At 38.0% G+C, this 27783-nt stretch overlaps 1 protein-coding gene and 1 long non-coding RNA gene across 3 annotated transcripts in view; one reads left to right on the top strand and one right to left on the bottom strand.

Annotated features, from left to right (window-relative positions):
• LOC140210507 (uncharacterized) overlaps nt 1-18900 on the bottom strand; it is a 64620-nt gene extending 45720 nt beyond the window's left edge. Inside the window, exon 1 of the long non-coding RNA XR_011889251.1 lies at nt 18744-18900. This is a non-coding gene — a long non-coding RNA (uncharacterized lncRNA). The remainder of the gene's footprint in view (nt 1-18743) is intronic.
• LOC140210505 (uncharacterized protein C16orf86 homolog) lies at nt 1595-27783 on the top strand. 2 transcript variants are annotated; one of them, XR_011889248.1, is made up of 4 exons: nt 1595-1897; nt 23008-23225; nt 24230-24400; nt 27538-27783. XR_011889248.1 is itself a non-coding variant. In XM_072279504.1 (4 exons), the coding sequence occupies exons 1-4, from the start codon at nt 16024-16026 to the stop codon at nt 27708-27710; spliced, it is 618 nt and encodes a 205-aa protein (XP_072135605.1). In that variant the 5' UTR covers nt 16022-16023; the 3' UTR covers nt 27711-27783. The 2 variants fall into 2 exon arrangements, 1 of the variants encoding a protein (XP_072135605.1); XM_072279504.1 differs by lacking the exon at nt 1595-1897 and adding an exon at nt 16022-16079.

Genomic DNA, 27783 nt, shown 5'->3' with positions numbered 1-27783 from the left:
TGCAATTCATCTTCAACATCTCACAAACAAAAACCTCAGCCAGCGACTTTTTTCAAGCATGACTCTTGTAATATCTGCTATGAACAAAATTAAAGCTCATTCATTAAATTGCAGAATATTTCACCAGTTTTGCCAAGGTAATGATGAAGAGTTTGAACACTTGCTTCTTCACACTGAAGTGCAGTAGTTGTCAAAAGGCTGCTGCTTAAAACTTTTTTTGGATCTTTTTGACACTGATTGAATTTTTGCTCAAAGTCGACAAGAGCTTGGGAAATAAGATTGAACTTCTACGTGGAGATGTGGCACAGCTAGCCGATCTGTATGACAAAATTAACATTCTAAATATCAAACTGCAGGGTGTGAATTTCAAATTAATCCAGGCAAAAAGTGCAGTGTCCACTTTTATCAGAAAATTGGAAATATATAAACAAAATATTGGGAGAAGAATGTTCTCAGTTTCCCTTTCACAGATGGTGATTTGCAAGAGTACTGTTTACACCTGCAGTCACTGAAGAAAGATTTTCAGAATTGATCCAAGGATTTGAACGATCTGGAAATTCCGGACTGGGTAACTATCCCATTTCTTTGCAAGATGGAAGAACAGGAACAGAGCTTGCAAGATGAAATTATTGAAATTCAGAATGATAAAAAAGCTTTTCAAAATTCTTGACTTTTGTGGTACGTGGCTACACTGTCATACGAAGTTTCCTAGTCTTTGGAGAAGAATCAAACTGCTCTTCATTGCATTTCCATTCTCCTGCCATGTTGAAAGAGGCTTCAGTGCAGTAAACCACATACAAAAAACAGAAACCACTTGGACTTTATTATGCATGACGATTTAAGGCTTTTGCTGTCACAACTCCTACTAAAAACTGTCAAGCTCAAGGATTACACTGATATCAAAGCTGCCGTACTGCACACAGGTACTATGCAAGCTAGTTTTAAAGACAAATAAGAAATGAAAGCAGAATCATTTTTCTCATGTTGGCATATTGTAGACGTTTTTACACCAAGGGGGCATCAGAAAGTATACTGTGCCTAAGAGAGGCATTGGCAAGTATGAAGGTGCTTTAGGGGGGTGTTGGCAAGTATGAAGGTGCTTTAGGGGGGTGTTGGCAAGTATGAAGGTGCTTTGGGGGGGGCTTTGGCAAGTATGAAGGTGCTTTAGGGAGACATGGAAAATATGAACGTGCTTTAGGGGGGGCCCTGGCAAGTATGAATGTGCTTTAGGGGGGCCTTGGCAAATATGAAGGTGCTTTAGGGAGACATTGGCAAATATAAAGGTGCTTTGGAGGAGTGTTGGGCTAAAAAAAGGTTGGGAAACACTACTCTGCTAGTTTAGTTAGAAAGATAAGGGCATGAGCCACAGGTCAAAATCACACACATCACCATTGCTTAGTCTAAACCCTATTGGTATTAAATTGACCGTACCAACTGTTTCTGTTCATGGATGCATCTTACTACCATTTTGCAAGGGTTCTTAAGAGAGAGTAATAAATACTGGCCTCGTCAGTATTCACATTCCTGGAATGATAGACCAACGACAGTCTCATTATGTAAAGAAGATTAAGTAGCCTGTCTGTAACAGTGAGAACAAACATGAGGGACAATGTCGGTTAAAAGGACACAGCTTTTGGAAACAAGTGTGGTACGGCACCATTACCCGGATCCCGTTGGGTGGCCCGTGGCCACACGCTGCCGAACCCTCTGATGACCGTTCGACCCGGTTGCAGCACAAACACCGAGCGGCGTTTCCGCTGTTATCAACGGCAGTACTACAAGAAACATGGCATCCACCGAAAGTAAATATGATTCCAGCCCGCGCAGACCTCCGACGCCACAGTTCTTTACCAAACTGTCGGCGCTGTTGGAGAAACCAGAGGTGCGAGGCTTGAGGGTGAGTAACTGCCGCCACGTCGCCACAGCAACCAGGCCTACCTCGGAGTCTGGGTGCTCCCGCCGAATAGCCGCGTTCATCAATTCACACAGGCTCCTAGTGCATTTCTACCCAGGACAACATGGGCACCTCCCTAGGCACGGGCCATATTGGCAACGGGCAGTTACCCTTAAAAAGCAAAAACGATTCTTTAGTGAAGGTAGACTTCATAGTTTACGCCGATACAATTCATTTACAGCTAAACTTTCACCTTTGTTTTTATTATTTCAAAGGCTACAGTTGCCTTTGTGCTGCCGTGATAGACACGTGATGTGTGGGATCAATATAAAGAAGTGGTATACTTATACTTTAATAAAGTATATCAAGTCCATGATTTTTCAGTAACCCCTCTGATGATCCCCAATGATAAGTGCTCAACTGAGACCTGGGCTTCATTCCCATAAATTCACAAATTCTTTAATTCCAAGCCCAATATGAGATTAGATCTTTCTCTGTCTCAATGGCCATTTCTTTGATTAGGAAGCTTCACCTTAGATTCCCAGAAACTGGGATATTATATTGCAGTTGAACAAGATGATGGTAAGGATGCATTTGGACTATTATGTTCACTTTTGGTCACCTTGCTATAGGAAAGATGGCGTTAGGCTGAAAAGAGTTCAGAGGAGATTTATAAGGATGTTGATTGGACTTGAAGGCTAGAGTTATGGAGAGAGATCAATGGGACTTTTTTCACTGGAACATAGAATGAGGGGTGATCTTATAGGGATGTATAAATTATGAGGAGCATAGATAGGGTATGTAATGTATGGATCTATTTCTTTTAGAGCAATGACCCCCCCCTCACCTTTAGCACTAGGTATTGATCTGTTGTCTAAACATGCACATTGTTCTTTCTCTCTTGCTGCAGTCTGAATACACCAGTTAAAGCCATCTCCCATGTGTGTGCTTTTATTTCATTGATACCTAGTTGTGCACAGACCCAACAAATTGGTGACAAGTACAAAGCTGAATGTCAGAAAATATCATGAACTGCACCGACAGTTATGGAACGATAACGGGACGAAATAGCGAGTTAAACAGTACAGAGAAGGCCGTCACGTATGTTAACAAAGGTGTGAGTACAGTGCATAGCAACAGTGAAAGATGCACTGAATTTAAAGTGAAAATAATGTGGCAATGGCTTCAGTCAGGAAAGATGACAAATTTGATAGCACTAATGAAGGCTGAGAGTCGTATGTCAAGAGGGTTGAACTGTATTGTTATGCAGACAACATGGAGGAGCAAAAGACAGCTTCTTAGCTTAATGGGCCCAAGAACGTACAGTCTGTTACAGAACCCTGAAAAGCCAGCAGGTAAGATGTTCAGCGAAATTGTTACAATTTTACAAAATCACTTGAGCCCTGACCCACTGGTATTAGCTGAGAGATTTAGATTTTAGAAAAGGAACCAGTCAAAGGATGAAAGCGTTTCCGAATACATTACAAAACTGCACAAACTTTCCCAGTACTGTGACTTTAGAGATGGACTTTCTGATGCATCAAGGGACAGGCTTGTATGTGGTATGCATAGTCAAAGCACTCAAACGAGGCTACTATCTGAAAGAGACCTGACCTTAAACAGGCATTGACCATTGCAGTATTGTTAGAGACTGTAGAGACTGCAGCAAAGGATGCAGTAGGACTACAGAAAAGGAGGTTAGAATGTGAAATGCACAAAATGTCCCTATGTACACCCCATGTACAAAAAGACAAAAATGTTATCAATGTGGCAAATACTCCCATGATGCAAATAACTGTTGGTTCAAAGTAAAAGTCTCCAGAAAATGTCACAGACAAGGTCACATAGAGAGAATGTGCAAGGCAGACAAAAAGCACAACTGAGTAAAAAGTCTCAAACACAAAACGAAGCAAATGCATAAAGTGACCAAATGTAAAACAGAATTAGACAACATAGAGTCTGACAAAGGTGAACTGTCATGCCTAGAACTGAACAGTATTATTAAAGCAGATCACAAAATCACCTGGATCATGATGGAGGTGTCTGGTGTAAAACTGAAAATGGAGCTGGTTACAGGGACAGCTTTGTCCATAATTCCACAGGCTGACTACAACAGACTGTTTTCTAAGCTACCATTGGAGAAGACCTCAGTGATGCTACAGGCTTACACAGGCAAGAAAATGTTTCCCAAAGGCAAACTGAAAGTAAATGTGGCGTATGGAGGCCAAACACAGCAGTCAGAAAAGTGGGGTGCCAGCACTTTTTGGATGTGAATGGTTGAGAAAACTAAACTGGCACTCAATCAAAGCTCTCAGTGTGACATCAACAGGCAACTGCAGCCTGCTAACCAGAGGCTGTCACAGCTGCTTAATGCTAATCAGAAGGTGTTTGAGAAGGGAATAGATAAACGGATCGAAGACTTGGCCAAAAGCTGTTTGGGATGCCAAAAAGATCAAAATGTACTCCCACAGGCAGCGTTACACCCATTGGAGTGGCTGTCTTCACCATGGCAGAGAGTACATATTGACTTTGCTGGGCCATTCATGGACTCCATGTTCCTGATTGCTGTGGATGCTCATTCAAAGTGGCCGGAGGTTATACCAATGAAGTCAACCACCTCAGCAAAGACTCTCTCCACTCTGAGGACTATCTTCACCAGAAATGGCTTGCCAAAACAAATCGTGTGTGACAACGGACCACAATACTCATCAGAAGAATTCTGACTGTTCATGAAGAAAAATAGCATCAGACATTTCAAGTCATCTCCTCACCACCCAGCAATGAATGGGTTAGCTGAAAGGTTTGTCCAAATTTTCAAGAAGTCCATTTCTGTACAGCACAACGTAGACAACTTCCTTTTTGTGTATCGAACCTCTGTTCATGTGATGACAAATCAGGCCCCTGCAACGCTGTTCATGAACAGGAATCTGAGATCACACATAGACCTCCTGAAACCAGAACTACAGAGGGAAGTAAAGTTGCCAAGTGAATCAGCAAGGAGCTTCCAGATTAGACGGGAAGTCCTAACGCATAATTACCAAGAAGACAACTGGACACTCGGTAGGATAGCTACAAGAACTGGACCACTGATGTATGCAGCGGATGTTGGAGATCAGACATGGAGATGTCATGCGGACCAGATACTGGATGCTCAACCGAAGAACACACCTGAGTTGATTCCATACAACAAGATGGACGAGAAAGGCAAATGCAATGTTAGCATTCATTTCGCAAGCACAAGAATATTAAAGCAAGGATGTAATGCTGAGGCTTTATAAAGCACTGGTGAAGCACTTGGAGTAGTGTGAGCAGTTTTGGTCCTCTTATCTAAGCAAGGATGTGCTGACATTGGAGAGGGTTCAGAGGACGTTCATGAGAATGATTCCGGGAATGAAAGGGCTATCATTTGAGGAGCGTTTGATGGCTCTGGGCCTGTACTTGATGAAATTTAGAAGAGTGAGGGGGGATCTCATTGAAGCCTATCAAATGTTGAAAGACCTAGATAGAATGGATATGGAGAAGGTGTTTCCTATAGTTGAGGAGTCTCGGACCAGAGGGCACAGACTCAGAATAGATGGATGCCATTTAAAATGGTGATGAGGAGGAATTTCTTTAGCCAGAGGGTGGTGAATCTGTGGAACTGGTTGCCACAGGCGGCTGTGGAGGCCAGGTCATTTGGTATTGAAGGTGGAGGTTGATAAATTCTTGATTAGTCAGGGCATGAAAGATTGCTGGGAGAAGGCAGGAGAATGGATCTGAGAGGGGAAAATGGATCAGCCATGATGAAATGACACAGCAGACTCGCTGGGCCAAATAGCCTAATTTTGCTCCCATCTCTTACAGACTTATGGTCTTTTCTAGACCATTTATCACTTTGCTTTTAGTACCTGCCAGAGAGAAAGGTTGAACAAGTTAGGTCTTTATTCTTTGGAATGTAGCAGGTTGAGGGGGGACTTGATAGAGGTATTTAAAATTATGAGGGGGATAGATAGAGTTGACGTGGATAGGCTTTTTCCATTGAGAGTGGGAGAGGTTCAAACAAAAGGACATGAGTTGAGAGTAAAGGGCAAAAGTTTAGGGGTAACATGAGGGGGAACTTCTTTACTCAGAGAGTGGTAGCTGTGTGGAACGAGCTTCCAGCAGAAGTAGTTGAGACAGGTTGGATGTTGTCATTTAAGGTTAAATTGGGTAGATATATAGACAGGAAAGGAATGGAGGGTTATGGGCTGAGTGCAGGTCAGTGGGACTAGGTGAGAGTAAGAGTTCGGCACGGTCTAGAAGGGCCGAGATGGCCTGTTTCCGTGCTGTAATTGTTATATGGTTATATGGTTATATTTTGTGATTTAAATTCTAGTTATAATAATTATACAGTCAATCATAAAGAAACTGACCACACTGTGTGGTGAGGGATAATTTAGACAATTGCATATTTAAATTTAATGGATAGCTGCAATATATGCCCTGGGATATAACACAATGACGTACTCATTCTCTATGGAATCAATATAGACAAATTAACTATGCATAACATATGCCTCCTCTGTTAAAAAGCAGATATGCATATTTGTACAAGTTAGGAACTAAGTTAAAACTGTTATATTTCTTTTAGTTTATGTTACTGCAGTTGACATGAGTGCCACTCTTGTTCCAGAAATGTAGGCAAGAATTAGAGAAATACTGTTAAAATGAACAATCAGTGATCTAATCAAATTCACAGCATGAGGTGGCTGTTGGTTTGATCCCTTGAAGCAATAGGGAATTCCTTTTAAACTGATGCAAAGAAGATATGGCTCACATGCTATAGCCAATTTTGGCAGGTTCCCAGAAGCCTCCAAGCACAGGAATAAATAGGTATTGATTCCACATCTCCTCGGTAGATTAAGGAATGGAATGAGATTTAGTTTGAACACACATAGCCAGCAATTGCTTTGTGATATTCTAGAATGAAGTCAGTATAGATCTGGCAGGGTGGTTGGTTTGTCACGACTGTCCTGCATTATATATATTATCATGATGAGACTGTGGATTTACAACTGAAATTCTTCACCACCGAGTTTTAGAATTTCAGTGGGAATACCTGGTCCCGAGATGGGTTATTTTTGAAAAAGGGTATGGCCTTTTTGACTTCCCAAGAGTTAGGAGTGGAATCAAGATTGACTTGAATAGGCTGCTGTGCGATAAATTCAAACATGCTGGCATACAGAATGAATCGGAATCAGGTGGAATATCACCAGCATATATCATGAATTTTGTTAACTTTGCAGCAGCAGTACAGTGCAATACATAATAGAGGAAAAATGTATGAAATATATATATAATAGTTCAATTAAATAAATAGTCCAAAAACAAATAGAAATAAAAAAATAGTGAGGTAGTATTTATAGGTTCAATGTCCATTCAAAAATCGGATGGCAGAGGGGAAGAAGGTGTTCCTGAATTGCTGAGTGTGTACCTTCAGGCTTCTGTACCTCCTGTTGGTAGCAATGAGAAGAGAGCATATCGAGGAGGGTACGTGATGTTGTGCCATTGATCGGGCACTTCCCTGAATAACTCCTACAAAAACTTCTTTACAACTTTGGAATCTTTAAATTTGCGAACCCAGGATTTATAAAATAATACGAAGGATGTTGTGAATAGATTACAAAGCCTGGAAAAAGAAAAAGATTCCTGGAGAACTGAGAAAGTAAAAATAATGGATAAACTGGACTCCCTTGAAAACTATAGCAGAAGAAATAATATCAAGATAGTGGGTTTAAAAGAGGGATTGGAAGGAAGAGACACAATAACTGAGGAAAAAACATTTTGACGAGGAATTATAGAAAGAGCCCACAGGACTTTAATCCCCCGACCACCTCCAGAGCAAAGGCTGCGCTCTATACTTATACGCTTTTTGAATTATCAAGATAAACAAAAAGTATTACAAGCTGCAGCAATAGAGAGAGAAATGGCCTACTAGAGTTTGAAGGGGGAAAGATATTCTTCCTTCCAGATATTAGTGTGGCCTTGTTAAGAAAAAGGAAAGACTTTGACTTAACAAGGAGGTTATTAAATAATAAAGGTCTTCAGTATTCTTTATTATATCCAGCAAAGCTGAGAATTACTCTGTCGGATGGAGGGAGGAAATTTTTTACTAACCCCCAGGAGGCAATAAACTTTATTCAAAAAATGTCTGAGACATCGTGATTCAGAATATTCTTCTGGAACAAGGGGCCTAGAAAGATGTATCTTGGACAAAATATATGAAGAAAATTATTTGATTTTCTTTATTAATATAGATTAATTTTAACAACATTATAATCTTGAACTTTAAATCTATATGATTATGGATGAAGACTTATGATTTAAAATATTGATTATGTATGGTCTTTTTGAATTATACTACAGGAACTATGTAGTTCATCTAATTTTGTTATAACTAGTATGAATAGTTTTGATTATATAGATGTCATCTTTTGATATGTTTAATTTTTGGTATGCTGTATATGTATTAAGTTACAACATTTAGGGTTATATGTAGTAGGTTTCTTTGAATTCTATTCTTTATTCAGATATATCACTATATTAATGACATTTACTTTCAATATTATAGATTGTTAGATATTTAGTAATAATGAGTGTGGAATATAATTTATTTTTACAGATGTTTAATTAAGGAGTTATTCGGAGAGTGGATAATTTTTCGTCTCTTTTCTTTAAAAAAAGATTAATTATGTTATATGTTAAAGAATGTCCATCTTTAGTGCGATGTTCATTGGACCCCACAGTAAGCGGGGTTAAGGCGCTGTGGACTTGGAGCGCCAGTTGGGAGGGTTTTTCTCCCTTTCTTTTTCTTTTTTTTTCTTTTATTTTCTTTCCTCTTTGGTTTCCTTTCTATTTTCTATACTCTATTGAGAATGGCACCAAATATCTCAGAGTCACTCAAAGAAGTGGGATTAATTTATACTTTTTTTTGTGGGCAGGATTTATCAATCAATAAAATCTGATAACTATGAATAGAACAATTAAATTTTTAAGTCTTAATGTTAATGGGATAAATGGACCGATAAAAAGGAAAAAGGTCCTGGCATATCTTTAAAAAAATCATGTTGATATTACCTTTCTTCAAGAAACTCATCTTACAGTGACAGAACATAACAATTTAAAGAGAGGATGGGTTGGTCAAGTAATAGCATCCTCCTTTAATTCTAAAGCCAGAGGAGTGGCCGTATTGATAGGGAAGAATTTGCCAGTGAGGGTGGAGGGTACTATCATAGATCCGGCCGGGAGATTTGTTATGGTCAATGTCAAATGTATTCAGAATCCTGGACACTTTTGAATTTATATGCCCCCAATTATGATGACGAGAAATTTATCCAAAATATTTTTTTGAAAGTTGTTCAAGGATATGAAAATATCTTAATTGGAGGGGATTTCAATTTTTGTCTGGATCCAATTTTAGATAGATCAGTTAAGAAAGTCGTGAAGGTCAGGGCAGCAAAAACCACCCAGGCCTTCATGAAGGACTTGAATATAATAGATGCTTGGAGATGGCAGCATCCAAGGGAAAGAGTCTATTCTTTCTATTCAAAACAATATGATTCCTACTCTAGAATTGACTTATTTCTAATACAGTATCAGCTAAATTAGAAAGTAGGATCATTCAGGCAGAATATGCCGCTAGACTATCGGACCATTCACCTTTAATTTTATCAATCGAAATGCCCAATAAACAAAAAACATTATATAGACGGCGTTTTAATCCTTTGCTGTTGAAAAGACCAGAGTTTTGCAGTTTTATTAGAGCTCAAATAGAATTGTTCTGTGAGACGAACTCACCCTCTACTGCTGATAATATCTTATTATGGGACACATTAAAACCATACTTAAGAGGACAGATAATTGGATATGTTAAGGGTATAAAAAATAAATATGTAACAGAATTAAATGAATTGGAGAAAGAAATAACACAATTAGAAAAAGACTGTCAGAATTTAACAACAGAGGAAAATTATAAAAAAATTAATAAATAATTACTTACAGTATACACAAAACAAACCTATAGAATAGAAAAAATGATACTAAAATCAAAACAACAATATTATGAATTAAGAGAGAGAACCCATAAAGTACTATCTTGGCAATTGAAGGTGGAAGAAACCTCCAGAACAATGAATGCGATTCAAACAGGGGAAGGTAAGATTTCATACATGCTAAAAAAAAGATACTTTTAAGCAGTTCTATTCGGAATTATATAAATCAGAATCAGTGGGTGACTCACTGAAAATTGATGATTTCTTGTCTAATTTACAGCTTCCCAAATTGAGTCAACAAGATCAGGAAGAATTGAATGCCCCTTTTTCTAGGGATGAAATTGAAAGAGCCCTAGGCTTATTACAGGCTAATTAATCACCCGTAGATGATGGTTTTCCCCCTGAATTTTATAGAGAATTTAAGGATCAATTAATGCCCCTTTTTATGAGGGTTGTGATTCAGGCTGAGGAGACCCATACTCTACTGGAATCCTTTTCAACAGCAATTATTATGTTAATTCTTAAGAAGGATAAGGATCGGCTAAATAGGTCTATCTCACTTTTAAATGCGGACTATAAAATTATAGCAAAGGCATTGGCTAATAGATTAGCTCGATATCTGCCAAAATTGATTAAATCCAATCAAACAGGATTTATTAAAAATAGACAATTATCTGATAATATTGGCAGACTATTAGACTATATTATATTTAGCTAGGACAAAGGTGGACCCGACTGTAGCAGTGGCTTTAGATGCTGAAAAGGCCTTTGATAGACTTGAATGGGATCTTTTATTTAAAACAATGGGAAAATTTGGTCTAGGCCAAATATTTATAAATTGGTAAGAGCACTTTACCATCAGTCTAAGGCCAAAATAATTATGAACGGGCAGATTTCACCAGTTTTCTCTGGACATAGATCTAGTAGACAAGGTCGCCCACTATCTCCAGCTCTATTTGTTCTGGCAATAGAGCCATTGGCTGAGGCTGTTAGATGGGATCCAGACATAAAGGGGTTTAAAGTGGCCCAGGAAGAATATAAAATTAATTTATTTGCTAATGACATTTTAGTATATTTGGCTGACCCGCCCGGCTCTTTGGTAAGCCTTAGAGCCTTGCTGGACAATTATGATATAGTCTCGGGATATAAAATAAATTCGAATAAAAGTGAAATTTTACCTTTAGGTAGAGGAGACTATGCCCAATATCAATATGGCACTCAGTTTAGATGGGTTAAATTCAACATGAAATATCTGGGGATTAAGTTTAATGGTAATTTGGATGACCTTTATAAACTTAATTATCTCCCCTTGCTGCAGAATGTTGAAGAGGACCTACGTAGGTGGATAAAGCTTCCCATCACACTGATGGGCAGGGTAAACTGTATAAAAATGAAGATAATGCCGAGACTTCAGTATTTTTTTCAGTCTTTACCTATCCCATTATCCAATAATTTTTTTAAGATTCTCAATGCACATATTCATCTATTTTTATGGTCGGGTAAAATATCTAGAATCTCCATGGAAGAGTTGACCTGGGACTATAAATTGGGAGGGTTAAAATTACCAGATTTTAAAAAATATTATTTAGCTGCACAAGCACGTTTTATTGCTTCTTTTTTTGATGAGACAACTATTCCTTCTTGGGTTACAATTGGTTTACATATGGTAGGAGAAGAGATGGCAGAAGAATTTATATATAAATGGGACTCCAAATTAAGTAAAAAGAAAACAAACAATCCTCTACTGAGACATGTAATTTATATCTTGGAAAAAAATTAAACAACTTATGGGTCTAAAAAAAGGAATATCCTCAAAGACGCCTCTATCTCAGAACAGATTAATACCCATGAGTCTAGGTAATAAGTTTCTAGTCACCTGGTATCAACACGGTATCAGGCGCATTGAAGATTGTTATAATCAGCAGAAGCAATTTATGTCTTTTGAGGGACTTAAAAATAAATATAATTTATCTAATAACACATTCTTCTGCTATCTCCAATTACGATCTTTTTTGAGGGACTTTGGGTCCATCACTGGCCCTACCAAAGTGCTTAGGCATGGAGATTCAAATTCGAAAGGGGAATACAACTAAATTTATTTCTAATATGTATTCTTTATTCCAGGACCAATGCCCAAAGCTTGGTATATACAGATCGAGGGAGAGATGGGAGTTGGCTTTGGGCATTGTAATTGATCATCAATGTTGGTCATATCTATGTTTGGATAGGTTACCACTCTTATCAACTCTAGATACAGCATGATACATCTTAATTTTTTACATTAGTTGTATCTCACACCTGAAAAAATACATAAAAATAAAACAGAAATTTCTGACAAGTCTTTCAGGTATGGCATAGATGTTGGTACCTTTTTGCATTCCACCTGGCTATGCACAAAACTGAGATCTTTTTGGATAGATCTGGAGGAGGTACTGGGAAAGATTCTGGGGATGGATTTCCCTCTAGACCCAAAATTGTTTCTTCTGGGGAACTTAGCAGTTTTGAAAGTTAACCTCCCCAGGAATAAATCCAAGTTTATTAAAATTGCATTGTCAGTGGCCAGGAAATGCATAGCGGTAACATGGAAATCTGATTCCCTTGTACATATTGATTGTTGGAATAAAGAAATGCAAAGTTGTATACCCCTTGAGAAGATTACTTGTACCCTGAGGAATGGATACACTATGTTCATTGAGATTTGGCAACCATATTTGGATTACTTAAATGCCCAGATTGTTTAATTTATTTATTTTAATATTTTTTAATTAATATATCCCTTATTATAAGCTAGTTTTTTTAATTTGTATTTTAAACTGACTCTGAGAGCTGGATGCCTACTCTTTTTTTTCTTTTTTTTTCTCTTTTATTTTTTCTTCTCTCCTTTCTTTCCTCTGTCTTTTATGTTTTTTTTCCCTCTTTTTTCTAAATGCGGGGAGATGGTGTTGGGATAGGTGTATTTTTTTTCTCTCGGAGTTATTAATGTATTTGAATTAATTTTTTTCAATATGTATTAATTGTTGTATTAATTGAGTCCTTATATTTCTTCTTTAAAAAAATTAAATAAAATATATTTTAAAAAAAGAGGGCATATCCTGGGTAATGGGGGACCTTAATGATGGACACCGCCTTTCTGAGGCATTGCTCTTTGAAGATGTCCTAGATACTACGAAGGGCATTGCCCATGGTGGAGTTGACTAATTTTACAACCCTCTGCAGCTTGCTTCGATCCTGTAGTTTCCTGGCAACCACCCCCCCCCCTCTTACCAGAGGGTGATTTAGCCAGTTAGATACATCTGTAGAAGTTTTCAAGTGTTTTAGGTGACAAACCAAATCTCCTCAAACTCCTAATGAAATATAGCCACTGTCTTGCCTTCTTTATTGCTGCATCAGTAACTTCCAGCTGGGAAGAGAAAGACCTCAGAGATGATGTAATTTTAATCATCTACTAAATGGAAGCAAATCAAATTGTGGTAACTAAAGACAAATCTCTGTACCACAGGGAAGTCATTGCCAGGTTACTCCTCAAATGTCTCCTCCAAGGAGGAGGAGGAGCTGCTTCTTATTCCATAGGGAGGATTCCATCCATTTAGAGACACAGTGGACATGTTGTTCACCACTCGATAACTCCCAAGAAAATGCAAAGAGTGGTACTTATCACTGTACAAGGTCTCCAAACTAAAGCATTTGACTCCATTACATGGAAGAGACTATGGCAAATTTGGCTATGTACCTGCTGAAATTCATCTCCATCAGTTTGCATGCAAGCCATTATATCAACCACTCTGTGAAAACCAGTTTCAACAAAGACTATCATTGCCCCATCACTTTTCTCAGTCTTTCTCAGTGCAATGTTGCATCCTGCCTCCAACATTGGACCATCAGTCATAGGAGCAGAAATAGGCTATTTGGCCCATTGAGTCTGCTCCGCCATTCCATCATAACTGATCCATTTTCCCTCTCAACCCTACTCTCCTGCCTTCTCCCTGTAACCTTTGCAGCCTTGACTAATCAAGAAACTATCAACCTCCACTTGAAATATACTCAATGACTTGGCCTCCACAGCTGGCTGTGACATTAAATTCCACATATTCCCTACCTTCTGGCCAAGAAATTCCTATTCTGAGGCTGTGCTTTCTAGACACTCCTCCATCCTCTTCACCTCCACTCTAGGCCTCTGAATATTCAATAGGTTTCAAGAGATCCTCCCCTCATTCTTCTAAACCCCAGCGAGTACAAGCCCAGAGCTCCTGGTACTTTCAGTCCTGGAATCAGTCCCATGAAACTCCTCTGGACCCACTCCAATGCCAGCACATCCAGATAAGGGGCCCAAAACTTCTCATAATACTCCCAGTATGCTCTGACCAATGTCTTATAAAGCTTCAGCATTACATCTTTGCTTTTATATTCTAGTCCTCTTAAAACGAATGACATCATATTTGCAAGTTAACCTTAAGGGAATCCCGCACAAGGACTCCCAAGTCCTTTTCCACCTCTGATTTTTGAATTTTCTCCCCACTTAGAAAATAGTCAATGCCTTTATTCCTTCTACCAAAATGCATAACCATGCACTTCCCTGCACTGTATTCCATCTGCCACTTCTTTGCCCATTCTCCCAGTCTGTCTACAGACTTCCTGTTTCCTCAACACTACCTGCCCTCCAACTTTCTTTGTACTGTCTGCACACATGGCCATAAAGCCATCAATCCCGTCATCCATGACATATAACATGATAAGAATGCCAACCGCTTACTTAACACAAACCTCCCTTGGCAGTGGAACAAATTTTCATTACCAATGGTAAACAGTAAACCTCTGGTGAATATGGCAATAATCAATGTGAAATTCACGACTACTTTCAGTGCATCAGCACACCATATTGAGATTGAGGGAAACGGTACCTCAACATCAGGCTTCAGGCCTGGCCCTGGGTAGCAATGATCCCTATCTCCCTCCGTGCTTTTGAGACTTGGATTATTTACAGCAGTTTATTTTTAAGGCACTGGAAGTACACTAACTATGCTGTCTTTGCAAAATCCTTCAAATTTACAGGAAGAACAAGTGAACTATTGTCAGTGTCCTCTCTCAGGCTAACATCTCCAGTACTAAGGCCCTATTTAGTTGGCTACTTTAGCATGCCTACGACCATTCTATTCTGAGCTCTATAATGGGAAGAGATGGTAGACAGAGAAAAAGATTCAAGGATGTCCTCAGAGTTTCCTTGAAGAAATGAAGCGTCCCTAGTTACTCCTGCGAACATCAAGCCTGTGGCGACTCAGAATGGAGTAGCATCTGGCACGGTATTGAGAACCTAGAAGCCATGCAGTTGGAGCACACAGAAGCCATGAAGGAGCACAAGCCAGCTTACACTCATTTGCCCCATCAGCCTCTTGCTGTTCAATTTGTGGAAGAGTCTGCAATTCTCACATTGGCCTCGAAGCACATAGAACTAGAGTGCAAGCAAATCTATGTAATCTGAGGAACTGCCTTAGAGAAATAGGTGGAGGAAATGTCAATATTTTCTGTGTACTGTCTGAGTTTCAAGTTGTTGCGGGTAATTTACAGATAGCAAGTTGAAGTAAAAATGACAGCCTTTCAAAGATAAAGATTTTTTTTGTTTTTTGTACTTTGAATATTTGTATTCAAACTTTGAATACAAAACTTGAGTATTGTACTTCAGTAAGGATGTAGTTCATGTGGCGTGTGGCCAAGTGGTTAGGGCGTTGGGCTCACGATCTGAAGGTCGTGGGTTTGAGTCTCGGCCAAGGCAGTGTGTTGTGTCTTTGAGCAAGGCACTTAACCACACACTGCTGCAGTCCACCCAGCTGAAAATGGGTACCAGCAGGGGAGTCTCGTACTCTCAGTCGCTTCACGCCACAGAAACCAGCATTAGCACCGGCCTGATGGGCCACAAAGGCTCGGGGCAGACTTTGACTTTGAAGGATGTATTTCACATACCAAAATTTACCCTTTGTTTAGGAAAAAAACTAAATTTGTTTTGCTGTTATCATTCTGTTTCAGTGGGACGAGAAAGGAAAAGTGATTATTGTGAATGCAAAGATCTATGAAGAGGAAATTAATATGTGTGGTGAGCTTCTCCCTGAGCTAAGGAACTATCAGAGTATGTCCATGCTTCACAGCCTACTGTGTACTTATGGATTTAAAAAGAAGATGGCAAAGTAGGTTATTGAAGGGACTAACTGATTGATTGTCAAAATAAAAGTGTAGTTTGGATAGCAAAGAAACTGAACAACAAAACTAGATATTATACAGTTCTTTTACAATTGACTTTTCATAACATTTCTAAAAAAATCCTATTTTAGCTTTCATCAACAAATTTCTTGCATAATGATTATAACAGCAGAAACATCCACTCTAGTAATTATTTCAAATTTTATAAAGTAAAATTAAAATGATTATGCAATGAATTAGATCAACTGAACATCCTCAGTTAATATCTCCTTTGAATACTGTTTTCCTATAACAACTGCACAGAGCCAGTTTTTATAAACTATAAATATTATTTATTGTACTTACTTTTTTTGAAATAAAAATATGTTCTTAGAATATCATTTTAACAGTGGAGAAAACATCTCCATACACAGAATGATTATAATAGGACCTTGGAATTTACTTTTAACTAAATAGAGTATGTACTAAATTTTAAAAAAAGGTTGCTAATCATTTTCAATGATGTAGACAACAGATTTAACATATCCATATTTTGTCTGCTCTTATTACACAGATATTATTAACATACTCATTCTGAATGATTTATGCTGTTATTAAAATAATGAAGCACACAAGAATGGTGCAAGCTTCCAGAATATAGCTCCAAGCACCAGCTTGCATTGTAGCAAATTTAGCAGAAAATATCTCAAGAGTCACAGTTATGTGAAAAATACAATTGAATAAAAAACTTGAGCTCTTACTGGTAATTTACAGAATCCATAGAGTGGAAATAATGAAGATGAAAGCAAGACCTTGAATGAAGGGAATGAGTATCTATGAGACAGCTCTAAGGAGTATAGACTGAAAAGAACATAGATAGAGAGGAACAGGATTGAGAAGCTGGGATTTTGTTATAGAAATAATAATAGGCACAGCCATGGACAGATAACAAAACTAACAGCACATTACTGTCAAGAAAATTCATTATTAAAATATTTCTCAAAATTACAGCATTGTGATATACAATTGTCTTCATTAGTATAAATAGCAAAGAAAAAATAAAAAATAATTACATGACCATCTTCAAAAAAACCTTTTTAGTAAAACACAAATAATGACATTATAAAACCATTAATGCTTTGAGGTAATTACGGAGCATTCTCCAGAGCCCCTTTAATCTCTGTTCCAAATCTGAAACACAACCTATAAGTACGCCAGCATATTTTTGTGTATATTTTACACAGTAAACTTATATTTAAATATAATTAACTTGGACATTTCCCCAGCTGTAGAATATGCTTCCCGGCCATCTCTTAATGAATGTTCAAATTAGATATATTTTTCTAACTACATTAGCGTTATACTTTAAAGAAAATTATAGCCATATTATTGACATAAATAAAGCTTTCTAATAAATTAGAATACATTTTTTCTACATTAGTAGATATAACTTGATTTCTGCACAATTGATCAAATCTGATACAGCATGATTTATGTTTGAATTTTGATGTTGTAATTGTCATTATTTATAATATGAATCCAAAAGTCCAATGTAAAATGTCTAAAAAAATTCAGTAAATTATGTTATTTTCCTGCACTATCGACTAAGATCCTATCACACAATTCACATTCATACAGTAGCTTTACTATAATTTGTCAATGACTTTTTAAACCCACTTTTGCAATAAAGAGTATTATTTTTATTCAATAGGGTAAGTGGTATACTGTGCAGGTTGTAGCTGTTTAAATGCACTGTCAGATTAATGATACCTTGTTTATACCAGTGTTTTCCCGAATAGCAGGTTGGTTATCATGTGCTCAAAATTATTATGAATTTACTTCAGCCTGGATTAATGGGTAAAGGTACCACTGGAAACTAGAACAAAATATGTCCATATCTGGAGGGCAAGCAAATGTAATGTGTGCTCCGGATTACTGGCTAGTCACTGAGTGCTCTGTGCTTTCCCTATTGACTATCCTGGAGTCCCTGCGGTGAATATTTGCTTTGGGGTTATTTATCTGCCTCAGGTTTAAAATTGGTGCACATGAAATGTAGTGGAGAATAAGGCCAGGCAATTCTTCAGATGTTCAGTTGAAGCAGAAAGGCACTCACTTTTCTCATTACAGAATATGTGAATATTGTGCAAAGATTGAGGTCCCCCCCCGAAAAAAAAAGATTCTGATGGTTGAATAAGATGCCAAAATCACTGCCTCAACTCACCTTTTATGTGTCCACTGATCCTACAGAATAAATCTAGCCAATAATCTACCAGGGTGGCAAAGAGGAATTGCAGGAGATTCTAACTCACAATGGTACACGTTGTTGTATGGAGAAAAGGAGAATCTCTTTCTGTTTCAATTGGTCATCAGCTACTGTGACAACAGGGAGGAAAAGTGCCTGACCACCTGCACTTTTCCAGAATTTACTGAGATCTAAACATAAAATAAACAGATAATTCCAAATCAAGGATTCAGAGCATCAGGTAAAATGCATCGTACAATGTTAAAATCGTTGCATTGAAATGAGCAAAAATATTTTCATTCTATATTAAACTAGCAAGGTGCAAAACAATGTTATTAATATTTTAAAGGAATATCCCGTATCAACAACAAGCAGCCTGCTGGAGGAATTCAATACTGGTGCAGGATTTCAACAATTTATTTCTTCTCACCGATGCTGCTCGACCCGCTGAGTTCCTCCAGGAGATTGCTGCTCCAGATTCCAGCATTTGCTGTCTCTTGTGTCTCCCATATCAACATAAATATCGTAGAGAAGAGGCAAATTTCTTAACAACAGACAGAATTGTAGTCCTGGAGTCCAGTGTAACAGGGCCCTTTCCCAAACCACCCCGATAACCTTTCTCAGGCAAAAACAAAGTTGCGTGCTTTGTCAAATGTAGAACCTATTTTTGGAAAGGAATGGAATGCTGGTTTTACTTAAAAGGAAAATTAAGTATAAATGTGGGAGAGTATCACTCCAACATTAAAGGACATTAATGAAGCTATTTTTAGAGTACTTTGTACAGTTTTCATCTCCTTATTTAAGCAAACGTAATTAGAGGTGGCTTAATAGGGCAATCGCAAGTATTGAGTGAACAGAACGTCAAAACTGTTTAAAATTAAGTAAACAATATAAAATTTGTATTCAAAATAGTAAAAAAAGTCCAAATAAATATATAATTAAAAGCAAAACATTATTTTAAAATAAGGACTTTCCCCTTCTTAAACCTTTATACAACAAATCACATTAAAGTTAGTAGAATTTTCGCCCCAGCGCTAGAACTGCGTTTCATATTCTGGGAGTAAACCTCAGTGGCAACTAATGGAACGGCCATCAACAGCCAGCTAGATCTGTTCCGCCGCCTCCTATTTTCCGACCCCAGAATGGGTATAGATAATGAAAAGAAATAAACAAGTAGAGAAAAAAATTGTGATGAAAAGGTGTCAGTGCTATTTGTCCTTACCGGCCGCGCCCGGTTTATGGAGCTTTTCCAGCATCAGCAATATTTTCCTTTTTATTGAAACGAAATGTAGGTTTTAGAACTTCTCCAAAAATAAACTGTTGTGAAAATATATTTTTAAAAACGTTAAGCTATAGCGTTGTCTACCCCAGTCGGATTTCTCTTTTCACGCACTTGGTTTAGACACGCTGCCACTAGATGGGGTTGCCTACATTACTAATGTAATTTTGTTTCGAACGTGTTGCCTCCTCAGATTTTTTTTGGTTTATGATAGCTTGAAGCTGAACACAAATATAATTTCACACTCCTTGTATCACGTAGGAATTTGGAGAAACAAGAAATTAACTTGTATTGAATATAATACGGTTAATTGCATAATGACGCTAAATTAACTTGTATTGAATATAATACGGTTAATTGCATAATGACGCTTTGCAATTGTTCCGTGATGATTTTCGTTTGGACCCAGTGTCTGAGGCTTTTCGCTTAAGTGTCCAGCAATAATACTGGACAACAAAGATTTTGCTTTCTGAATACTTTTGGATGTATCGTACGGATTCTGGTCTGCTGATCATGAAAATCACCACGAAATTTCACTACCGCGCACCATATTTTTGAAATCGCCTGTATTTGTTATTTTAAAATCATAATTCAAATCAATTAAAATGTTGCTCACAATGTAAGTTGGAAGGGTTTCTATCTGGTCCAGGCATGTCTGGCATGCACAGGCAAGGCAGGTTTTAGAAAAGGCTATAAAAGCATCAAGCACACACCGTTCTATGCGTTGCGTTTACATGGATATTGGTGTGTGATCACATGGATGCACATGCATTGGGGTACAGTATTTGTGATAGCAACGTCTCGCCAATGTTCCAACAGCCGCGATACCTTCTGTTATATTTGTGACAAGTATACATTTAATTCTCAAAGACGGAGCATGACTCCTTTTACTAAGAAAGGCTATGAGCTCTACCTTGGGTGTAGAATTGACGACCAAGACAAAGAACACCTGGGCTCCTCATTTTGGTGCACCAACATGCACTGTCGATCTTAGAGCTTGGCTCAGAGGTACAAGGAAGTCAATGATATGGCCAAAGCAAATCTGTTTGCTACTTCTGTCTGACCAGTGTACTTGATTTCTCTGCTAAAAACAAGACATCTACTGAATACCACAATTTCCCTTCAGCCATGAGACCTGTGCCGCATGATGATAGTCTTCCAGTAACAAAGCCACCAGAGACATGGAGACTGGAGGAGGCAGACGAAGGTGCCATGATGCATGAGCCAGGAATGGAAAATGACCCTGATACTGATAGATTTGGAACCCTTTATGTCGAGTGAACCTCATTTGATAACTCAATCTGAGTTAAATGACCTGGTCAGTAACTTGGCAAACACAGAATTACTGAGTTCAAGACTGCAAGGATAGAATCTCTGTCACCAGGCACAAAAATTTCCATGAAGGATTTTGATATTTGAGACAGATGTTTCCCAGAATAACTGATGCTGAAGGCATTTTGGTTGGTCCATAAATCAAACAGGCCAAACGAAAATCAATTTCCCCCGGGATCAATAAAGTATAACTATGACTATGACATCAATGACAGGCAATGAGAATAACTTCTAGTAGGACCACAGAAAATCGCATGGAAGACATTCAAGGATGTTTAAATTTTTTTTGGCAAGTACAGAGCACCAAACTACTTGTAGCTAGTTGATAATATACTTCAAGCACGCAAAACCATGAAATGCAAAATGTCATTAAAATTCTTTTTCTGCATTCCCATCTTGACTTCCCTGCAAATCTTGGCACTGTCAGTGACGAGCATGGTGAAAGGTTTCACCAGGATATTGAGGTAATGGAAGAACAGTATCAGAGCAATTAGAATTGGCTTTGACTTCTGAGTACCTCTGAGCCAAGCTCTAAGAATGGCAGCATTCCTGCCATGCAGCATCCACCCTGCCTAAGCTAGCCCATGCATGCCTGGACAAGATAGAAAACCTTTCAGCTTACATTGTGGGCAATGTTTTAATTGACGAATTATGAATTGGAATAAATATAGACAACTTCAAAAAATGGTGTGTGATGGGGAAATTTCACGGTATTTTCATGATCTACAGCCCAGTATCCATCATTGGAGGTGGTTCAAAGAAGGATTACTAGGGGAAGCCCAAGAAGTTAGTGAAGAAAACTTGAACAGGTTTGGTTTGGGCTTGTAGTAACACATTAGACTCTTAGGTTGCTACACAAGGTAAGTAATGGGCATAGTCTCAGAATGGGATAAAGAGGAATTTCTTCTCCCAAAAGGTTCTTTATACTTTAAGTCGTTACATCACTCCAGAAAGTCATGGAAGCAGAATTTTTGGATATATTCAAAACTGAGATGAATTTTTTTAAACAATCAGTAAGAGAATCTAGGATTATGGGAATAGGCTAGGAAAATAACCTCAAAGAATGTTGGCTGAGGCCTGATTTATTGAAAGGCAAGAGCAGGTTTGAGCAGCTGAATGGCCTACTCTTTTTCTTGTGGCCAATAACTTTTTCACAGATGTTGCTTGACCTGATGAGTATTTCCAAAATATTTCATGGTTCCTGCAGATTTGTAAAGAATGCTGTTTAAGCCATTGTGATGTCAGCTAAAATTGACCCCTGTTATCCAGTACTGACTGGCGGCATTTAGTATTAATTTAAATTTCTTGCTTTTATGAGTGGCACAAATTTGATTGAATGTTTTATGTAATCTGCCTTATCAGCTGCACTATCACTTTAAATTATTAATTCAATAGTTACATTATTACACAAGTAATTCATTATCAAACCATCAGCCACCTTTGGAGAGTGATTCAGAACTTCAGGTTAATGATCTTTGAATTTAATTGGAGAATATTAGCGACATTTGAAACATCCCAAATATCAAGAATATTGAAATCTCACTATGCAACTATTAATTGTGATTTGATGTCACCAAAAATTCTCTTTCTCCCTTTTTCATGGGACAGTAGATATATAGTTTTGATATTCAGAAGCCTTATTGTATTATCTCAGTATGTTTAGCTCTAGTTATCTAAGACCCTCAAATAATTTGCTTAAACTTCAAACTTTGTAATCCATTGTAAATAATTAGTACAGCAGCACACAAAATAACAAATTAGCTTATATTGGATCCAAAATCATGAGTAAGATCACATGCCCATATTGCTATAATTTTGTTGTTTAGGAACAAAGATCAGAGCAATTAACTTGAACATTTGTCACAGAAATTCGTTAAAAGCAAAATCATTTAGAGCAATGTATGTTACTGGACTCTACAGATGCATTATAACACTTCTTAAAAAAAAGGCAAGATAGATATCATAAAATGATGAAAAATATAAAATCTTCTTGACATTTGACCTTTCTCATGATTTTCCATTAGATACATTCAATTCAATAGTAATTTAATAAATTGCATTAATTTTTTGCCTGAAATTTTAGGGCCAGTGCAGAAGTTCATGTCTTCCAACACCCGGATTTCACAAAAGAGAACTCATACAAAGAGAGCGAAAGCAATAAACCTGATCTTTCGGCAGTTGCTTTACAGCAGAAGAGATCCTTTAAGAAAAAGAGACGCAACGATGGGAAGGTGCTGCTAAGTAATACAACAGTCTCTCCAAAAACATCTACAGCATCTCTAGAAAACAGCAACAGAATATGTAAGACAAATTAACAAATATTAAGGGTTTCTTATTGAAGGCTGAAGAAAGCTACAGGTATCATAGGAATTAACATGTCAACTGAGTAAACCAAAATAAACTGTAGTTTAATAGTAACATCAGTGATAGATTCCTCTCAGCTTGATGACTTCTTCAAAAAATGTGCAATAGTTTTGATTGAGCTGAAGCTTGTGGCATTTGTTAGATGGGAAATGGCTGACAGCATCAGAAAACTGAAATGTAGAGTTAACATACTGGTAATAGAGGATTTCAGCAGCAGGGTTACAGTATGTCAGTGGATTTGTGTCATTGACTCTGCTTGGAAATGACTCACTCCAAGAGCAGGGATAGAGAGAGGGAAATGGAATTTGTAGCAAAGGCCAGATGTTAGCCAATACTGAAGATTTGTGCTCCATTACTAAAATAAAATGTGCGTCTCATCTCTGCCTGGTGTCCTGGTGAACATTAGAAAAAGTCACAACAGACACAACTTGAATTCTATTTACAGGACATTGTTATGTACAAATTTTATATCATGATTCTCACGTTGGAACAGTGCCTCCATTTCAAAATTCATTTTGAATGTAAAATGCTTTGAGATGTGCAGAGGTTGTGAAAAATATTTTAAAAATGCAAGTTTCTTTGTATAAAATTATCCAATGATATATCATTACAAATTCTTACAGTACAAGAGGTTGCCATTTGACCTTACAAGTCTCCTATTATAAACAAGTTGCTTCTCAGAGTTAGATTTATGGAAGACAGCTTATTGTAGTGGTCAATTCTCTACCTGCATTGTTTATCAAAATATATATGATATAAAAAAAATTTACTTACATATTATCTTTTGCAACTCATCAATCACTTTTCTATCAGTGTAAGTAGTTCTCAAGATTAATACAAGTTGAGAGCCTTAAAATTATATTTTATTTACTTTACTAAACCTTGCAAATTTTAAACATGCAATTTTTGGTTTGCTTCATGTGCAATTCTCTGTTTTGTAGTGTCTGCAGGAAAACAACGGAGAACATTGTACCAATACATAAATTTTGATAACCCAGAATTTAACATACTTACTACAGTTGAAAGTGATGTAGAACAGACTATACTGGAAAACATTAGTGAAAGCAAACCAAAAGCAACCATTCCAAGCTATCAAACAACTCAACCAGCAGGTAATTCATCATTCATATACACACAGTTCAATTTTATACATTCTCATCTAAAGAATAACCTTTCTCTGTGCCATCATCATCAACATCTTAGCTAGACAGATTGGATAGTTGAACTGAGACATTAAATCATGTTCCGTGATAAAATACAGAATCTCAGATTCTGCCGAGTGCTGTCTTTGGAAGTGGTGTTACAGTAGGTGAAAGGAAGCAGAGGTGAAAGGAAGTTTCCCAACTGTAATGATGCAAGGCAACAATGAGGATAATTGTTTTATGTGTAATGTATTGCTAGAATCATAAAATGCTGTAAATAATTTAATGGATTCTAATGCATTGTGCATACATGACTTCAGAAAAACTCTGTGGTCTCCAAAAGAACAGAATATCTTCAGGCAGTCTAGACCTAAGGATAATTTCAACATTGTGATACTTTAAATAATGTGTAAGGGTATTTGCTGCAACTCAGACCTCACGCATCTTCTTTACCTTTACACCAAAGTTTATTGCTAGTTGTCAAATATCAGAAGAAACATCCATATTTACAGGAATGTAATCTTTTCATTAAAGAGCAACACAACTACTAATACAGATTTATTAGATTAGATTAGATTCAACTTTATTGCCATTGTGCCAAGTACAGATACAAACCCAATGAAACGCAAGTTAGCATCTAACCAGAAATGCAAAGAATAGTGTTATTTACAAAATAACTGCGAATAAAAAGTAAGTGCTACAGCACACAAATATAAAAGTACTGAGACAGTACAATACGGATGCAATACTGCTTAGCGCTGTGATGTGAGGTTCAGCAAGGTCACAACCTCAGGGAAGAAGCTCTTCCTGTGCCTGCTGGTGCGGGAGCGGAGGCTCCTGTAGTGCCTACCGGACGGGAGGAGAGTAAAAAGTCCATGGTTAGGGTGAGATGCATCCTTGATAATGCTTTTCGCACTGCCCAGGCAGCGTTTATGGTAGTTGTTCTCAATGGTGGGCAATTGGGTGGCGATAATCCACTGGGCAGTTTTCACCACATGCTGGAGTGCTTAGCGGTCCAATACGGGACAATTGCCATACCACACTGAGATGCAATTGGTGAGTATGCTCTCAATGGTACAGCAGTAAAAGTCCATCAGTATCCTGGGACAGAGGTGAGCTTTCTTGATGCTCTGCAGGAAATAAAGGCGCTGTTGCACCTTTTTGATCAGGATGGAGGAGTTCAGGGACCAGGTGAGATCCTCGGAAATGTGGACACCAAGGAATTTGAAGCTTGATACACGGTCCACTTCAGCTCCGTTGATGTAGATGGGGACGTGAGTGTGGCTCCTAGCACGCCTAAAGTCCACAATGATCTCCTTGGTCTTCTGGGTGTTATCGGCACACCACACGGGCAGGTGCTGGACTTCATCCCTGTAGGTCGTCTCGTCATACCCTCTGATCAGACCAACTACCATGGTGTCATCTGCAAACTTGATTATGAAGTTAGAACCTTGTACAGGAATGCAGTCATAGGTGAAAAGGGAGTACAGAAGAGGGCTCAGCACAGAGCCTTGAGGCACGCTGGTGTTCAGGGTGAGAGTGGAGGAGAGGTTGCCTAACTGAACTGACTGGGGTCTGTTAGTCAGAAAGTCCAAGGTCCATTTGCAGAGGGATGAGCTGATACCAAGCTGGCGAAGTTTGGCGATCAGCTTGGAGGGGATCACAGTATTGAATGCCGAACTAAAGTCAATGAACAGCATTCTGACGTAAGAGTTGGGGCTGTCCAGGTGGGTCAGGGCAGAGTGAAGTGCCGTGGAGATGGCGTCCTCTGTTGATCTGTTGGAGCGATAGGCAAATTAATGGGGGTCCAGGGTAGTGGGCAGACAGGATGTCAGATGTGATGGAACCAGTCTCTCAAAGCACTTTGCAATGATGGGGGTGAGTGCAACTGGGCGGAAGTCATTCAGGCCCGTTGCAGTGGAATGCTTCAGTACTGGCACGATGGTGGCAATCTTGAAGCTTGTGGGGACAACTGCCTGGTCCAGGGACAGATTAAAAATGTCCATGAAGACCCCGGCCAACTGCCCTGCACAGAATCTGAGCACACGGCCAGGTATTCCATTTATGAAATTTGATTTCATATTAGTACAATATTTCTGTTCATATCATGGCTTGTACCATTCTCATTTCAATCAATAACAATGTGCTTATTTCATCTGACCTTGCAATCAGTATGACTTTAACTTAATAGCAGGATACAGATTTTTTCATAAATTGTTTTCATCTATTCATTTTGAAATATTTCACATTTACAGGAAGTATAGCATCATTACATGGTTAAAAATCTTCACATCAATGCCAGGAATGATTTAGATTTCAAGCTGAGATTAGTTGAAACATAGTTTAGCTGTTTTTTTTCCAGTCTTATTGAGTCCACAGCTATAACCTGAATACATCCCTTAGTTGTTTTAAGATAACCAGCTTCACATAAAAAGTTGCTTGCAAGTATGCTGCATGCATATAAATATTTAGTTTCCTTCTTGTACTGGCAAAGGAAGTATTTTTCAAACAAGTCACATTTAGGAAAATCTACCCAAACAAGTATCTACTATATGATTTATATGCATAGTAATCTATACTGGGTGGCCACTTTATTAGGTACAGTAGTGGAACCTGGAGTGGTCTTCTGCTGTAGCCATCTACTTCCGGGTGTGATGGGCTGTGCGTTTAGAGATGCACACCACTGTTGTAAAACATGGTTATTTGAGTTACTGTCGCCTTCCTGACAGCCTGAACTAATCTGGCCATTCTCCTCTGACCTCTCATTAACAAGGTGTTTTCACACTATTCTTTGTAAACTCTAGAGACTGTTGTGTATGAAGATCCCAGGAAATCAGCAGTTTCTGAAATAATCAAATCACCCAGTCTGGCACCAACAATAATACCATGATCAAAGTCACATAGATCACATTTTTTCCACATTCGAAACAACTTCTTGTCCATATCTCGATGCTTTTATGCATTGAGTTGTCGTCAAATGATTGGCTGATTAGATTTTTGCTTTAACAAGGTGTACCTAATAAAATGGCCACTGAGTGTATGTGCCAAAGAATAAGACAACGAATAAAAAAATTTGCTTAATAAAGTATCTGATTTTATATTTACAGGTCATGAAAGTAAAGAAGATTCCCTTTTACGCACTTCACCAAGTTTGTCTTTAGGTACATCAGAAAAGTCAGGGCTCAACAAATCTTCACAAGTCTCTCTGGATATAAATAAGATGCTTAGTATTTGTGCAGCTCCTTTGGTACCTCCACTTTCTCCACAGCCAAAATGTTAATACGTAAGGAGAATTAAAATCACCTGCAAGTTCCACTTCTTGAACATTTAATTTCAAAAATCACCTTGGTAAT

Source organism: Mobula birostris, chromosome 15 (assembly GCF_030028105.1).
Source record: "Mobula birostris isolate sMobBir1 chromosome 15, sMobBir1.hap1, whole genome shotgun sequence".
Taxonomy (NCBI): Eukaryota; Metazoa; Chordata; class Chondrichthyes; order Myliobatiformes; family Myliobatidae; genus Mobula; species Mobula birostris.
The sequence above is the reverse complement of the archived record's forward strand: the minus strand, read 5'-3'. Positions and strand labels throughout refer to the sequence as shown.